This window comes from Pelobates fuscus, chromosome 1 (assembly GCF_036172605.1).
Source record: "Pelobates fuscus isolate aPelFus1 chromosome 1, aPelFus1.pri, whole genome shotgun sequence".
Lineage (NCBI taxonomy): Eukaryota > Metazoa > Chordata > Amphibia > Anura > Pelobatidae > Pelobates > Pelobates fuscus.
The window spans coordinates 276,804,692-276,823,788 of record NC_086317.1 but is presented as its reverse complement, the minus strand read 5'-3'; the positions used below and the strand labels follow the sequence as shown (position 1 = coordinate 276,823,788).

Genomic DNA, 19,097 nt, shown 5'->3' with positions numbered 1-19,097 from the left:
TTACATCTTTTTCAAAGATCAGAAACCAAGAAACAGTGGTAACAAGTTTTAAACATTCCCTCCTTGCAATCCAGGTGGAGGTATTTGTTTTCATTACCTCTCCTGTATCCCTTCCATGTACCCAGTATATAAGTGGCTCATTGGTCAGAGGGAGAGGGGAATCACAAAATAAATGTATCTCCATTCTATTCAGTATGAAAGTGACTTATAAAGAAGTTGACAACTGTCTTTAGATGTCACCCACGCCAGCATGCTGTATAGAATGGAAACAGTGTGCTCTAATTCCTTCATTTTTTCATTTTTCTATAATTTTAGTGTATCCCCCAATGGTTTTATTATTTGTAGAAAGTGTTTAATACAAAATGTCAAATATCTATGCTGTAATATGTATATGTTAAATCATATTTTGGAATGAATTAATGAATAAGTGTATTCAATTAATCAGAATGCTAGGATGAACTATTGATATTTATTTTGATTGATATTTTCCCCAGTACCATGATGTTTTGCACTTTAATTTTGCAATAGTGGCTGGCATCCAGTGCTGTTAACAAAAATAGAATTAACACTGTTAATTTTTTACTCTTAAAACAACATTACTGATCAATGTACATCCCGTTTGCTTAATCACAATTCTTAAAATAATAGCTACACGTTATGAGCTTTGTAATATTGAGCTTTTTTTCTACTTTTGAATTGTATCTCAAGGTCAATGCCAAAACGTTTGCTAGTGGTGTTGTTTACCATTGATTCCGTGAAAATTGCTCTATCTATTACACTTTCACTGTGATAGCAATAGCAGTACCAACAAGTTGAAAGAGATTACTTGTGCCATGTTAAAATATGCTTTGTGTTATTTGTACAGTTCCCATACATAGGCAGTGCAAATAACCCAGACCTTGATTGTGTTTACAGAATGCAATTAAATACTGATTTGTGTCTTGTATTTCATTACAGAAAACATCAAACACTATTCTGATGCACCAGGAGAGCTTAAATGAACTAGAGATTAGAACCAGAGAATGTTTTATTTCCTCTGCTTTGAATGACACGTATGACACCATCTACATAACTGAAATATTTAATGAGAGAAAGACAGTAAGTAAAAATGTATATTTTAAAAGGAAACAGACATGTCTCACATTACCATAAAACACTGAAAATCACCTACAACCTGTGTTGACCTTTTTAAATTAGATGCTCTGTTTTCCTTTAAATTGACATGTAAGAGTTGGCAAATCAAATCATAATCCAGTTCATAAACTGAGGCAAAGCCCGAGAAAACATTGCTAATGAAGGGGAGAAATAGAAACATCAATGATCGACAGGGAACTTGACATATTTGTTACATAAGTCAACCGAATATTAAAAATCATGGAAAGGGACAGTTCCCCTTTAAATAATTGCATGCACCATATTTGTAACTGTTTATACAAACTGCTTAAAGGAGCTTTTATTTTTAATTTCCACATGTTTGCCTGATGTATAGATGGGCAAAACTGCCCATTTCAAAAATGTAGGGATGATATACAAATTAAGTAAAATTAAATGGACTTTTGATGGTATATATGCATTTTTAAAACATTTTTTTTTACAAGTATCAGAGTGCTAATACACTGCACAGGCTAAGAGTGTCAGTTTTGTTCAATGTTAAAATTCTTTCCCCCAGGTTTTTGAAGAACTTGAAAAAGCTAAAGCAACTTATACCAATTTGTTGAAATTACGAGACAAACTGTATCCCCTTGCTCACCAAGGTGCTATGCTGTATTCAGTATTGAAGTCTCTTCGGGCTCTTGCTGTAGAATATTATTTTTCCATAGAGTTTTTTCAACGGCTCTTCGACATTGTGATTGAAAGAAATGCTGACTCACATGAAACAATTGAGGTATGATCTGTCTCTTTGTGACTGCCTTCAACTAACCACATAATATACCCTGTGCCTCTATCAGCAGTAAACTGAAATAACATATGGAGATTGTAGTACACTCTTTGTCCAATAAGATGTACCCATGAGGTATATGTAAATTACGTTTAGAAACTGCAACTTGAAGTATGACATATATTCTACTTTTTTTAACTTGATAGCAGCTGAATGGAAATGTAAAATTTAGGTAGTATTGCTTAAAAAAGGGGAGGTGGAATGAGGATTATAAGAACAGAAGTGAGCTAATTGAAATAATTAAAAGGAATACATATGATGGTAACCCCTAATAAAATTGAACTAAGCAGAGAAGAAAAAAGAATTCCCTAAAAGTATTGCGTTGTACATAGGAATAACAATACAATATATACTAGTTGACACAGAGATTTTTAAGACATCTGGAGCACCTGTGGAGTCTGTAATGATATAATACATTTATAAAGGAAAAGAAAATTGCACAACTAAATTAATCAATCAACTGCAGACGACATCTCCCCTACACCTGTCCCGTATGAAAAACTTCCCATATAGGTAGATGCAGTCCATCATCTCATTGGCCCTCAAACGATTCCTTGCTCATGGATGAAGTGACCAGCACACCTAAGGAGACTCTTGGGTCCACCAAAATGCCACCGTATACCACAAACCATCTTTAATCATCTCCAAAAAACATGTGCTCCGTGATTGCCAATTCGAAGGAGCTATATATTCAGGCATGTATCGGCAGTAACTCCAGGCAGCTTGCCGGGAACATTGATCTGGTTTAGCATGTGGGCTTGCAATCGCTCCTCATCACTTACCTAAGCCATGGCATGTGGTTAGGTAAGTGATAAGGAGTGATTGCAATTGTAGGAGAACGTGATCAGGCCTTGTGATTGACATGTTCGGAGAGTGGCTGGGGAGAGAATAACATCCCAGATAGCTGGCTTAGGTTAGCCCAAAATCGGTCACAAAGGGTGTCAGAGGCTCTAAGGAAGGCTGCCGTTGCCCCCAGGTGTATTATGTCTTGGTGTGAAGCTGAAATTGGCATGGACTCAGCAGACTTCCAATGTGCATGCAGGAGTTACAGAGATGTCATCTAGGTTAAGGCTCCATAGTGGACCAGGATGACCACCACCGGTCCAAATGAGGGGGATTAGAAACAGGACCAGTAATAGTCTGTAACAACAAATGTATGTGTTACATTCAGATAAGATAGTAGACCGGTGATTGTCCACCACACTCACTGTCTACGAAGAATGCAAACTCAAGAGCTATGATCCTTTCACAAAGAGTCCAAATCCCATGTTACAGGATTGGATATAGAACCAGCACACTATTACATGACTGACCTCAGCTGACCGATGCAACATATTTTAGCAGCACTTTTTTAGTGGAAGGGCAAAAAAACTCAGGAGCTGCTCTATAATGTGACCAGTAAGCATGGTGGTCAAGCCTGTCCTCTACCAATGTAGTATTTTAGAAACATAAGTTATATTTTCTCTTAGAAATTTATTTTTATTCTCTGTTTAGCTTATTGATTATTCTACATTTGTGTTAGAAACATATTTTATAATCTTTAAAATATACTCATAAAAATGAATCTCCTGAGTATGTCTGCTGCTTGTTAATCAGGTCTGCTTAGTGGTTAGACACTGCATTGCAAAGGAATGTAAATTAGACACTCCATCCCTTTTACATGTCCTTAATAGGATTTCTTTTATGTGCAAAATAAGTGCCCTGTCATCACACTTGTTAGACACCCTGGATATGTTTCCCATATACTGTACACACGCAAGGATTTCTCAGTTACCTGTGGGTTCTCTGGAAGTCTTCAGATAAGGAAGGTCCACAGCCAAGACCTGAATGTTTCTACTTAGCAGCCATCTATGCTACTTATGTTATCCTAATCCCTACTTGTTCAGTTTTCTCTACAGTGACATAGCTACTTATAATGTTAAAAAAGGAAGTAGTGCTGTACTCTCCTTTTTTCCCTCACTACAGGAGGTTAAGTCTATTAGATCATTCAACAACTATTTGTGTCATGCTTTTATTAGTTTGTTTTCAAGCACTTTTATGGACTTGTTCTGTACCCTTATGTTTTCAATGAAGAACTGAAGAGTTAAGGGTTCTTCTGGACTGCTCTTGGAACCAATCTTTCCTTTCTTCTAACTTATTCTTATTGGGTCACAATAGTTACTTTAAAATTGTGATGGCATGTGGAATAAGTACCAATATCTTATTAGGGATATGTTATGACCACTTTTACATGCTTATTTACTAGATTTTAAAATTTTAAATTATTCCTTCAATAACATCTCATATATGATAAACTGCACAGCAGTATATACATATGATTTTTAAGGTGCTAGAAGGAATATATATTTCATTGTATTGGCGAAGGTTTCTCTTCTACAATACTTCTTTCAAAGAGAATGGACATTTACCATGTTTCGATGTTCACCTAGCACATAAAAGGCTATACAGATCAGACACAGAAGGAGTGAGTCAACTAATGACACAGATCAATTGTTCAGAGAATAATATGAATGAAATAACTTTGACCTTTAAAAAATGTTGTCCCTTTTACTTCAGTTTCAATACAGCAATATTATTTTTATGTTGATGTTCCCCTTTGACGCTATTTAGCACCTTTAACTTCAAACCTGTGCCTTGGAATAGTTCAAATACAAATGTAGATTATTTAAAATTTGATTTGAACTGATGGACTTTTAATTTTCAAGAAATTTTCTGGACCCAAATTGACTTTTCATTTAACCCCTTAACCCCTTAAGGACCAAACTTCTGGAATAAAAGGGAATCATGACATGTCACACATGTCATGTGTCCTTAAGGGGTTAAGGACACATGACATGTGTAACATGTCATGATTCCCTTTTATTCCAGAAGTTTGGTCCTTAAGGGGTTAAAATGATAAATATATAAAGAGCTGGGAAATCTAACCTAGAGGGAATAGATTATTGTCAAGTACAATTCTTAAGCTGATTGCTCTAACTTTAGACCTTTGCTATGGTTTAAATTTGCATAATGTATTGAATATGTAGCTTGAATTCCTGGAATGTCAAGGACAGAGTTTATCAAGACAGCATACATTGAAAAACCCTCCCTTTAAAAAAGGTAGTCATTGAGGACTTTAAAACCTGCAATTAAAACATGTGTTAATTAAATGGTAAATAGTGATGGAGATTTGTCCAATAATCTATACTATCACTCACTCTTGTGCAAAGGGTGGCATGTTAATAGTAAGCAGGGTTCAAGGAAGGCCTATTTCCAAGGTGGGATCTTTCTTAATTATCTAATTAAGAATGCAGGATAGGCATGCACCCTGCTTTTAAACTTGATAGTAATGTACAGGAACTCTTACCAACTTAATCAAAAAGCCATCAGGTGTTGACATCCCAGTCTTTATTCAACAAGCAAAAACATATTAGTCAGACAATAAAGGGCGCATCAACGATGAAGGCCTCCCACAACCCCTCTCGGATGATTGACGACAAGTAAAGGGTTTTAATCTTGTAGATGCCCTATAAGAACAAACACAACTATACCACTTATGCAAAAGGTAAAAAAAAAAATGATTCATAAATGAAATAAAGAGTAAGATTGGGGGAAAAAAAAAAAATGTCAGTGAATACTAGAAAAAAAAAGAAACAAAATAACATTCTCCACAAATTGTGTAAATTTTTATTTAAAAAATCACAGAATAAACTAAAACAACAAATGATAGTGATTAAGAATTAAACACACTTGCTGATACGTTAACATTCACATTCCATTCAGCTTCAACATTAAAGGGTTGATATAACCGTTTGTAACACATTGTTTTTTTTTGTTTTGTTTTTTCAAAACTTAAAATGCCCTAATGGGCATTACTAATAGGTCCCCCACCCCGTATTACCTGAAAAAAAGCCTTCTCTGCGAATCTTAATACCTGGGTGCCTTTATTTTGTTCTAATAAGCCAAAGTCCTGCCCATTGCCAACATTTGCCAAAAATCGAGCCCCCCATGAGAAAAAGTAGTCACAACAAAAAATAAATAAAGTACATTTACAAATATAAATATAACCAAGGGGAAATAGAGGAGTCTGCTCAAGTTTGTACGTTAAAGAGTATTATGAAGCCCATACCACAACACTGTAAAGCTTTAATAGAGCACAAACAAACGACTATTGGAAATCTCACAGGATAAAAATGTGAGCACTTAATGCTTAGTCTCACTCAAAGCATTTACAATTCCAAACCTCATATTAGCATTTATGAGATCAGGAAACTAAACTTTATAGTAAAACTATAAACATTTCTTGTCTAGTGAGAAACTGCCAGATGTGTAATTATTTTTATTAACTCCTTCTTTAATTATTTAACTCCTTTAGTCAGAATTGGAACACTAGTGAATAGTGTCAGACAATGAGGAACAGATCTTATTTGATGTTGGGTTCCACATGTGACTTGCAGAGCAAGCTACATTTAGCTCTGTGTTAGTTTTTAAAACACATGTTGGGGTTTGTATGTTACTATTATCTAAATTATTTGAACTCATTTCATGAACCTCTGAAGGATGAAGCACTGAGCTGATTTTGTCGATAATTGAACATGTGACTCTGAAATTCAATAACTTGAGCCATTTCACTGATCTATCTCATTGACAATATTAATATTTTTGTTATTTCATTTAAAAAGAATCTGTCATGCCAGGTTCATCTTAGCATATGACAGCTCCTAAGACAGTAAATATTTCAGTTAATAATACTTGCTTGATACATTGATTTGCCTTAAGCATTATTATATGGCAATAGTCTACAAGTCTGCACCACCTCTTAGATGTGATTTGACTCACATGTGGACACTTCCTAACGCAGGTCAATCCTGGATCCTCTATTGCACCTCCAAGCCTAAGAAACTCTTGCTGAGGGAGTAGCACTGTGACAGAAAATGTGAACCCCTTCTCTTACAGTCAATCTCAAGAGTTCTCTGCCACTGTCATAGAGGACTATGCTGAAGATTGACCAGTGCTGACAAATATATGAGCTATATTGCAAGTCCATGCATTCCTGGTTTATGATTACTTAGACGAGGGACACATGAGTTAGTGTGTTTTTTAAAAGTTTTTCAACCAATAAACACTTCTTGCCTCTCTTAAACTATGACAATCTCACACCGATACATCATATGTTAACCAAAAGTCATTTAAAAAATATTTTATGTTACATAGGTAGAGAAAGATGATTTCCAGACAGACTCTATTATATCAACTTCAGTTTTAGAAGACAAGAAAACTGGTCTACAGTCCCAAACAGCATTAACAGATCAACATGAAGAACACAGTGAAAGAGAAGGTAATAATCAATAAATATAAATGCTGAGGAAAGTAATACAAAAATGTATGCAAGTAGTAATAGTGAAATATGATCACAATATATTGATGTTTAACATTAAATATTTTTTATGAAATATATAAATAAGGATTATATTTCTCTAACTTTTTTCCCACTATTGGTCTCTTCTCACTTGATCTGTGGATAAGATCAACATTTAGTGGCTGTTTTGTAGAAATTAATCATATTTTTTCCCATCAATTATCCCTTTTTTTTGGCGCCAGAGTACAACTCTGAATATAAAAAAGGAATCCAAATGAAAATGCTCGTCCATTTTGACAGCCATTTGTTTTGTGATTAGTCTGTATGGCAGTTCAGAAATCTGGAATACAAACGATCACCCAAACAGACGAAATTCGGACAATGTGCAGATCACAATGAAATGAATATTTGTCAGTGATACTGTGTCTTTGTACACTCAGTATGTAAATATGCCATAATCTGTATTTTTTGCTCTTTGGTTCTGTGGTGTAGATTGAGACATCAGTTCACTCTTATCATAACTAACTTTAAAGTTATCAAATGTTGAGTATATATTTATTTTGGGAAGTCATGAAGGTATCTGATTTATTGATTGAAAATAGCAAATCATCTACGTACACACTGGCATTTATTTCATCATAATTTACTGGGAATCCCCAGGTTTTTGTGGAAAAAAACAAAAGCACCCCACCTTCTTTAAACATTATCATCCTCCACTTCGACCACTAAGTTTTGCAGCTAATACTGGGTAGGCTAGAACACTGATATAATGCAGTTTATTATAAATTATGTCTCTACTATATATGTGTCCCAGTTGAAATCAAATGTTTTTTTCAGACCAGGCAATGTTTTCCAGTTCACCAATCCTCCAGTTTTGATGATCACATGCCCTGTGCAACCACACCATCTATCTTACAGCTAAACAGAGTGTAACCCAGTGTGGTCTTTTGCTGCTATGGCCCATCACCGCTCACATTCAGATATGCTCTTATTTCTGGTCAATTGACACAAATGAGTGCATCCTTTCTCCTCTGACCTCTCTCCCTTTAAACACTTAAGGAAAGAGGCAGTTGTCTAAGTCCAAAACAAAGCCAAGAATTTGTCTTTGTTCCACTGTAATTTAAGTTTTTCTCTTTAAGTTAGCACATATATTTATATATTATAAAAGACATAACTATTTTTTAAATATCCTATATGTATACCTAACACAACTTTAAGTATGAATAAAACTGCAACTAAAGAAAGAACCAAAGATACATTCATGTATTAGTCCTGATTGTTAAATGCCTTATATTTCTAGGATCTAAAATAATTTTAGTCAGTTAATGCTTATCTTATAGCAACCCCATACCAACTCTATCCCTATGCTTACACTATTACTACCCATATACTTACCCTAACCTTGACCCTACACTATCCCTAACTCTAAACCAACACTAACCCTTATCCTACCCCTACTCCCAACGCTACCCTAACACTATCTCTAACCTTAAGGGTTTCTCTCTACTAATATTAGTACTGATATCAGCAGAAAGATTCCTAAGCTAAACCAGTAGAGCGCAGTTTGTGACCACTATTTACTAGCTCTTTTCTCCCTGTAATGCTGAAGCACACACTGTGATCACTGCTGAAAAGCTAGCAAAGCCCAGCACTGATCACAATTAGTAAGGGCTTTTCAGCAGGTAGCCTGAGAATCAGAATAGGATTAGGATCCTACAGGGCCCTAGGCATGTAACCTGTTTGGGGGAGGGAGGCATTTACTCTTCACACAGGAATGTTTAATGGAGCTAAGCAAATTTATGGTACTGGGGCCCCTGTCTAACCCCTGGGCCCTACGTAGCCACCTAGAATCACCTTATTGTTACTCCTCCTCTGCTGAGAATAACCTCAGTATTAAATGGATTTAAAATGCTGTATGTAGCACTCACTTTAGTTGATAATAAAAATATAAATAACACATACATATTTTAATGATATATTTTTTTTTTGAATTCTTTATTTTTGTTGTGCAGGGTGTTACATGGTAGCGACATACGCCACATCAGCGTGTTAAGAGATGTACTGGAGTTTGACAGTGGCTTGAGGAATTGCACATTTTTTATATTTTTAAGCATAGCTAAACGGTGAACTTAGCAATAGTAAAATAAAGTAAAGTAGGACGGTCAACGTTTAACAGTTCTAGATTAATTATATTAATGACATGAGTATGACAAGAATTTACATACATGCTAGTGTGTTTTCCACAGGTTAATACAAGATATGACATTAGTGTGTCGTTTGGGTATTAAAGGCACAGTAACAAGATTTGCTGATTATTAGGCGAGCCTAAGTAACATTCTACTGTTATGCAAGCTGGTCGTTTAGATGTCTGCCTGCTGAGTGTGTTAACGCATTAAAACGATATGGTGCAATGTAACGACAAATGTTAACAAATTATATGAATGCAAGTTTTTTCTTGGGATTGGATTGTCCGTCCATGCCTCTTACGATCACACCAGTTCCAGTCCCGGTTCAGCCGACCCCGCATATGGGCCATTTGGGATAGACAGTCTCTGCAACTGGGGAGGGCCAGGGTTCCTCTTTGGTTTGTTCGTGTGCGGCAGTAGGCTGTACTGTGGTTTGGTAGGTTGCTGTATTCCCCGATTGCATAGTATAGGCTGGCTGGTCGAGGGTGCTGTGTCTAGGTGCTTTGCCGGGGCTTTGTGGCTGCCTGGCTGTCCCGCTCTTATTTGTATGTGAGTGGTGGCATGCACCAAGTGTGCTCCGTACCTTCGTCCGCCGCCGTTGTTGCCGGTGCTTTTTGGTCTGCTTGTCCTCCCCGAAGGCCCGCAGTGGGGCTCCGTAGTGGCGTCGGCGGGTGTCAGGACGGAGCCATGAGGAGACCATCTTAGCCGCTTGAAGGTACAACACCCCTCTGTCGCATAGTATAATATAGAACTTTGAGCAAAGTCGGTCCAGTGCTTCTAGGTGCTGCGAGTGTGGGTAGCTGTCTGCGTGCTTTCTCACTGGCCCTTGTTGGGCGGCCATTTTAGGCATGCTCAGACACCCTTCGTTTCAGTCGACTATTTAGCCGAGTTTCTCTGCTTCAAACTGTGCCCGCTTTTCTGATAGGGACCGGGATGACCCCCACCGGTCCAGAGGGGGGGGGGGTAGGAGACCGGTATTGACTCTGGGGGTTCCGGCGTCTAGGAGAGCGGCCGCCTCTCCCCGGCATCCACTCCCGCAGGCCGCAAGTCGTGTGTCGGGCCCCAGGCTCCGACAGGCTCAGGAAAAGGTTCCTCCGGTGCTGTGGTGCACCCCCGTCTCGGGTGGCGCACCCCGATGGGTGTACGAGCTCTGTGGCCGCCGGTATCGGCGTTATTGCTGTCCGCCTGGCGGGAGCTCTTTCCACGCACGTCCGTGCTGCTTGGCCATTTTAATGATATTTTGACTCTACATTTCATTGTCCATGGACTTAAAGAAATGTCCAAGACTTTCCACAGGAAACCCACAAATCAAACCAACTTGGATTTAAAGTTCAATTTGTCGCCCATGTATACAATCCAATGGTGAAGTCCAGAACTACTGTAAGAAATTCAGAATCCCATTGCCAGTCTTTTATATCTGTTAGCAGTGCCGCAAAACTATTGTCCAGTTAGTTTACTAGGGAAATTCTTAAATGAAGAGTGCATCAGGAACTAAAGCATATGGATCAAGGTAAGATTGTTTTTTTTTTTTTTTTGTAGATGACACTTAAATGCCTTATGATGCAGCTCGCTTACTTCAGCTACCCCTGTGGTGGTCGCTACATGTATGGAAAATAAATTAGACATATTAATACATCATTATAACCTTAAAAACTTCTTAAATAAAGGGTTTACGTGTGATGGAGATCAAAGTATATGCATAATGCTTGCATATGGCTTTAAAAAAAAAAAAAAAAGTAACAACTGAAACCATGCTGTCTATTACGTTTATAATACATAAATTAAATCAACTGAAGTCTTAGAAACAAGCTCAAACATTAAAACACCAGTGGAAGATAATTCAAGTAATTTACATGGGTTCCCTTTTTTTTTTTTTTTTTATTAAACTTTCACCTAGCGCCTTTTTTTAAAGCAGAGAATTAGTTCTGATATACAGTCACTCAGAGGAACATCTTGGATATAATTATACATCGATAGAACGTGCTGTTATAGGACCAAGCTCAAGCTGCGTTAATTGCATGCAGCTGCTGACCACTTCTTGATTCCATGTAATGAGCCATTGTATTTGCCCTGGAGACACTCTGCACAGTGTTTAGGAATAAGCTAGCTGAGAAAATACTAGGGCAAAGACTGAATAAAGCCGCTTTGGAAAATAATAAAGAGAGACAAGTGACTAGACATGTGTCTGTTGAATTTCTAGGTCCAAATATCAGATGAACTGTGACTGCCACAGTAGACTTGAACTCTTTTTCAGAATGGCTTGCTTGCCATTCGAATGTATGGTTTTAACTACTTCCATTACCTGACTGTATTACAGGACATGTAAAAGGTGAAACCGCAGAGCAGTGATAACTCTAATCATAGTTCTTTTTTTTTCATCAAACTGCTGCACTGCCAGTCTGTGATGTATTGTAGTTATAAGCTGCAACAGGGGATACATTTAAATAATTGCAGTTTGTTTCACTGGTATACAATTATAGTAACTAAACATGCAGTTTTCATTATTAATACCTATGGCTTCACATTGAGATTGGCGGTCATCCATTTACTGTATGTATGCATTTTATATAGGCCTCCTGTGTATATACTTTATTTTTGCTTGTCTTTAGGCTGTGTAGTCCTGGCTCAGTCTGGTTCCAAGTCTGTGCAGGTGCTACAGCAATTTAACCATTTATGTATTTTTAAATACATCAATGATTATCTTAGTTCCTCTTTTTTTATATATTCCAGAGCAATAATACAATGATGGAGCCACACTAATAAAAGGATAGAAATAATGATATCTTTTGCATGCACAGGTGGAGAGATTACATAGTCTGTCCTTACGTAAACCGTGAACATCTGAGGCTCATTTAGAAATGCTATTTTCTTTTGAGTGTATGGTTTCTTTTTTTGCAAGTTATTACAGTTTTTTTGGCCCCTTGCTATAGCTCAGAAAAATGTAAAATGAGACCTGCATTAAATATTTGGCAGAGAAACTGAAAGCTGTAACACAAAGATGTCTGCATATGGTTGTATTTGTAAAGAACAGACATGGTAGGATGGTACATCAAAAACAAAAGGTACAATGTGGGAAGATTAGTATGGGGGTGAATGCACACTCAGTGATTTTGCATAATGAGCTGTGAGAAATCCCACCGGAGGTTGTTAAAGCAGACAGCCTGCAGTAAACAAGAAGGAAGGTAGTTTTTGAAAGCAGATACCTTTGAAATTCTAGCAAATTACTTTTTTATACCTGAAAATCTGTGCCTTCGGGACACGATGCACCCATCCACCCAATCCTTCCTCACATGCATATCATAAACTTCTGCATTTTATTATGTTAGGTATTTAATTGAACATTAGTTGAATAGCTGATTTTAAACAGTTTGCAAAAGGAGATTAGCACCTTAAGCAGTTTGATCAATACATAATTAGCATGTAAAGAAACAAACACAAAAATGATGATATTGTTATGATAAGTTATAATACCCACAATTATTATTATTTTTTTATTATTACTGGTGTTTATAATGCACCAATATGTTCTGCAGTGCTGTACAACTGGGGAAAAAGACAGTTCAATATACACAAACCAATACAAAGTGTAAAGAACACCCTGTCCTTGAGCTGAGATCTAGCCATTTAACACGTGTATGTCAGTTAAACATTTTTGGAGAGTTTTTCATCATCTGCGTTTGTTGCCATACATTAGTTACTGTCACTACAGTGCCATGTTTTGATATTGGCACCCTTGGTAAATATGAGCAAAGAAGGCTGTGAAAAATTGTCTATAGTGTTTAACCTTTTGATTGTTTACTATCCATGACAGCAGAGTATTTTTATGTTCAAAATCTTTATTAAATATATGTGTGGGACAACAATGGGCACCCTTTTAGTTAATATTTGTCCTGTCTCCCTTTGGCAAGATAACAACTGAGTCTTCTCCTATAATGCCCGATTAGGTTGGAGAATGCATGTCAAGAGGTCTTAGACCATTTCTCCATACAGAGTCTCTGCAGATCCTTCAAATTCAAGGTCAATGCTGTTGGACTTTACTCTTCAATTTACAGCAGGTTTTTGGGGGGGCTCAAGTCAGGAGACTGAGATGGCCATTGCAAAATTTTGATTTTGTAGTCAGTAAGCTAAATGTGATGTATGTATTGGATTATTGTCTTGCTGGAAGATCCAACCACTGCCCATTTTAAGCTTTCTGGCAGAGGCAGTCAGATGTTCATTTAATATGTGTTAATATTTGATAAAGTCCATGATGCCATGTATCCTAACAAAATGTCAAGGCATTCTGGCAGAACAACTACCCAAAAACATTAAAGGGACACTATAGACACCAAGACCACTTTAGCACATTGAAGTGGTCTGGGGACAGTGTTCCTATCACACTTAGAGCTGCAATGTAAAGCATTGCAGTTTTAGAGAAACTACAATGTTTACAATGCAGCACTAAGTCAGCTTTTAGAGGCCCTTCTGGGATTTTACCAGACTTTAACTGATATTTAACTGTGGGCACGTGGTACTTTTCCTCATTGCTACCTCTCTGTGCACCAAACACACTTCTGGTTATTATCACTAAAAAGCTCTTTTTTGGTTTAATCTGATTATATAACCCGATACTATTTGAAGTTCCAGTTGTATCTGGCAAACTGAAGATGCTTGAGTTTATTTTTAGATGAGAGTAAATGCCTTTTTCTTGAAACTCTTCGAAACAACTTGTTGGATTGTAGTTTTGGAGACTTTCTGACCCCAAGGCACATCTAACTTCTGCAATTCTCCAGCTGTGATCCTTGAAGATTTTTTGGCCACTTGAACTATCCTCTTTACAGCATGCTGAGACAATATAGACACACATCCTATTCCAGGTTGATAACATTTCCAGTTGACTGCGACTTCTTAATTTTTGCCCCGATGGTGACAATGGCCATTATCAATGCTTTTTCTTATAGCCACTTCCCAAGCCCAAGTTTTCAAAAAAAAAAAAAATCAATGGGAATATACATCAAATATATTTTTGAGAGGGGTGCCAATAATTGTGCCAGATATATATTTAACAAATATTTTTGTTTTTTGTTTTTATAAACCTGCGTTGTTTGCATTTGTTTGATACCGATGAGAGAAGAGTATTCTTGTGTATTAATCTTTTACAGCCTTCTCTGCTCATATTTACCAAGGGTGCCAAAATTACTCGAGGATATGGCATTGGAAGCACTTTCATTTGCTTATTGCTGCATGGATTTGCAGCTTATTTTTTTAGCTAGATGCATTAAATGCTTTTAAGTATTAAAAGTGAAGGATTCCTCTGAATACATTGCTGTTTACTTCACTTCTGTTTTGTCATATACAAAGTTTAGGCATTTTTCAATTAAAGGGATACTATAAGCACGAAAACAACTTTATCTTAATTAAGCAGTTTTGGTGTATAGCTCATGCCCTATATTCTCACTGGTCAATCCTCTGCCATTCAGGAGCTAAATCACTTTGCTCTTCTCCCACCTCCCTACATATGACTTGCACATGGCCAAATTAAAAGACCATTGGGCCTAGTGCTGACAATTATGATGGGCCTAAGTTTAGAATCTTATCGACAGAAAACACTAGAACAGTCATTCCTCCCAAGTGTCATGTTTCTGACGGATGTGGTGCTGGAGGGAAACTCACAGGAAATAGCTATAAGAAAACACATACAAATACCTCGATTTCATCTTTCAATTAAATCATACCCTCTAACAGCAGTGTCCAGTGAAGCAGCATGTTGGTGGACGTGGTAAAAAGGTGGGCCACTGACGCAAATCAACCGCCCAAATGGGAGAACATGCACAAAGAGGGTGAACGCTTTTCAGACTGCCTGCTAATCATGCAGGCTGGCCAAGGAAGGGCATACTATGCAGACAGCACTCTGAGCTTGGCATAAATGTGTCTAATGATGCGCTCTCTCCACGCTTTCTAACGATTGTCCCCTAGCACTTGTGACAAAACTACATCCTCGGTGCCTTTGCCAGAACCTCTGTTCATTCATTGATGTATTTTCCCCTTTGTATTATTGTGTTTCCCCAGGCTTTACGTGTGTTATGCCCTGCACCCCGGTTCCCCATTAGAATGTTCACACCAATTAATTAGAACGTTTGCAACAGTAACATAAGTGCGAATCCGCAAGGGAAGTAATTAATGAGTGCTCCCCTGGGTGGCCGCTATTTCATAGTCAGCCAGTTAACAAACATGTTCCCATTGATCCCTCTTAAGTTTCCATACTTTTTTTTTATATATATATAAATCTTTAATTTCATTTTTTTTTTTTTTTAAAAAGGTTCATTCAAGTACAGATACAGCTTACATCTATATAATTTTAAACACGGTACAAAAAGATACTTTGAAATAGTAATACAATAGTAATACTAATAATAAGAATAATATTAATATTGATAATTATAAATAACAAACGGGCCGTGCTTAAGTTTCCATACTTAAGCAGAGCATGTGGAGAGTAGAAAAAAAAAATCAATGGGGTTATTCCATGAGCATGTGCCTGGAGCTTAAGCTCCACCAGCCCCTATGTTAATTCGGCCCTGGACTTGCCCAGTTTTCCTAAACGCACCCTGAAAAGGAACCTAGATATTCTAGTTTCCTTTATTGCACAGTCCGTTTAATCTAGCATATCTTATCTTCTCCTCTGCTATCAGCTTTCTAGAACCTGCAGGAGCCTCTTGTGTATGATTAAAGTTCAATTTACAGAGCAGGGGATAAAAAGTCTAAAACAAGTTAACATCTGATTGAAAATGAAAAAAAAATAACTTATGTGACAACCTATACATTGGTGCACAAAATCAATTAAAACAGTGTACTATTATCTAACAATATATATAATGCAAAAAGATACCCATTAAGGAGCATAAGTGACCACTAATTAACAATAGAATAATGGTACATAGATTAAGTGCAAAAAAGTGCAAAACAATCACCACATTTTATGAGTGATTTTCTAGCAGTTAACAAATATAACTAAATACTTGCACATATCCATTTGATGAGTATTTTTTATTAACAGGAATTTAGGGTAAAGGGGGTTAGGGAGATATTATTTGTATTATTTTTAAAGGTCCCATCTGCCTCTCATGGATGGGTTCCCCTCATTTACTTTATTTAATAGTCCTCATCCGATGGCCCCCAACTGCAGGGGTGGGAGAACTGGAGGGGACTCTATGTCCCCCTGCTTTATTATTTATTTGTAGCACCCTGTTTATTGGGTCCCTATCCTTTTGTATTAGTGACTGGGCAGCAATAGCTGCCCAGTTTCTAGTCTTTTATGACAATGAACAGCCACTACTCTGTTAAGTAGCTATTTCCCTACCCATGGTATGGTGCACAGGGGCATGAGGGAGGGTGGAAAACTCCCTTATAAACTCCCTTAAAACCACAGGGTTTTATTTGTTAATGTAACCCTCTTAGGATTGGAGGAAGGAATGAATTAGGATGAAACAAAAGAAAACAGACAAAATTCTATTCTGCTGAATATTCATATGAAGTCTAATATTTATAAAATGTATATATTTTACAGTACACTAACAGGTGCATTTTCATTCCATTTTGGTTCACCGAATAGTTTTTCCTGTAATATTGCATGGGCAAAATTAATCAAAACTTAAACACCATATGAATGAAATTTAATCCAATTGTCAATTGCACTCAACACTTGGTAAATATTTCTCTGAGAGTATTTCCCTGGAATTGATTTCTATTCTATTTGTTCTATTTGTTTTGATTTTATGTGATTTTTGTCCTATTTAAGGCTTTATACACTGTTTAGCCACATCATTAAAACCAGACAGGTGAAGAGAATAACATTGCTTATATAATTACAATGGCACCTGTCAAAGGGTTTGATATATTAGGCAGCAATTGAACAGTCAGTTATGCATTTAATATATTGTAATCAGGGAAAATTGGCAAGTGAAAAGAACTGAGTGACTTTGACAAGGCCCAGCTAGTAATGGCTAGACGACTAGGTCAGAGCATACCCAAAATGGCAAGTCTTGTGGAGTGTTCCCTCTATACTGTGGTTAGTACCTACCAAAAGTGGTGCAAGGTAGGACAACTGGTGAACCGGTGTCAGGGTCATGGGAGCCCAAGGTTTATTGATGTACATGGGAAATGAAGACTAGCCAGTCTGGTCTGATCACACAGAAGAGCTACTGTAGCTCAAATTGCTAAATAACTTGATGTTTGCCATGATAGAAAGGCGTTAGAACACCCAGTGCATGTTACTTTGCTGCCTGTGAGGCTGCATAGCCACAGACCGGTCAGAGTGCCCATGATGGTCCACGCTTGTTTCATAATTCAGCTACATTTCAGCTCAGAGTTCTGGAACTCATATGGTCACAGATAGTTTTAGATGAATTGCAGTTGGGTGAAAATGCCCTTTTCCCAGTTTCCAGTGGTTCCTCTTGTCTCATGTATATTCCTGCTAATGAACCGATTAGCACATAGAGGTTTGTGCTGACTTTGTGTTTATTTGTATAGTGCTATTATATATGCCTTTTTTCTAGGCTTTCTGTGTAACTGTTTTCTATTCCCCTTAAAAATTGTGTAGCTCACCTCTGCACATTTTCTAGTTCTGCAATATCCTTTTTTAAAACTGGTGCCCAACATTGCACTGCATATTCAAGGTGGGGGTCTTACCAATGATTTATGAAAAGGCAACATTTATATTCTTTGCAATGGCAGACCAACATTGTACACTGTTGTCTAGTTTATTATCTATAATTGTCCTTTTCATTTAATTTTATCTCTAACTGAGCATTATTTAATGTATAAGTGGCTTGTGGGTTACTTGATCCTAAATACCCGACTTTGCATTTATCTGTGTTTAATTTCCATGTGTCTGTCCAGTCCCTCAATTTATCCAAACTCATCTGTAGAGAAGGTATAGCATGATGACTTTCAATGCCCACTTCAAGATCATTTATAAATAGATTAAAGAGAAGTGGATACATGAAAGAACCCCAAGGTCATTCATTTTGCCACTTTTGTGCAATTTGAAAATGTTCCATTTACAACTACTCTATTCTATCCAATAATTTTATATCCCAGAACAGAATAATTTTCATCTAAACTAAAAGTAGGTGGAACTGCATCAAATATCTTACCAAATAAAAAGTAGATCGCTGGAACACTTCAATCTATATTTCTACTAACTTCTTTATAGCATACAATTACGTTAATTTGGAATCACCTGTCTTTCATAAAACAATGTTGATTCCTAATAATGATAGTGTTAGAAATGAATTCCTGAATAGTATCCCTTAACAGGACTGCAAGTAATTTCCCATTCACAGGTCAGGAGTTTCCAGATTGGGCGTAAAAATACTTTCTAAATCTACACACTACATCTGCATTTCTCCAATCCTCTGTTGCAGTTCCTTAAAGATATTAATCCTGAAAAGCAGTGATATGGATATTTCTCTACTATGCTCCCTAAGTATTTGTGGATGACACTTGTAAATGTAGTTATTTCTTCTTCCTCTTCTTCCTCTTCCTCCACTTCCTCCTCTTCCTCCTCCTCTTCTTCCTCTTCCTCCTCTTCCTCTTCCTCTTCCTCCTCCTCTTCCTCCTCCTCCTCCTCCTCCTCCTCCTTATCATTCAGTAG

At 37.1% G+C, this 19,097-nt stretch overlaps 1 protein-coding gene across 1 annotated transcript in view; it reads left to right on the top strand.

The window, feature by feature from the left end:
• Positions 1-19,097, top strand: part of LOC134567660 (uncharacterized) — a 484,351-nt gene that overhangs the window by 270,329 nt on the left and 194,925 nt on the right. Inside the window, exons 79-81 of the mRNA XM_063426051.1 lie at positions 958-1,098; positions 1,670-1,885; positions 7,133-7,256. Coding sequence (XP_063282121.1) covers positions 958-1,098; positions 1,670-1,885; positions 7,133-7,256 — 481 coding nt within the window. The remainder of the gene's footprint in view (positions 1-957; positions 1,099-1,669; positions 1,886-7,132; positions 7,257-19,097) is intronic.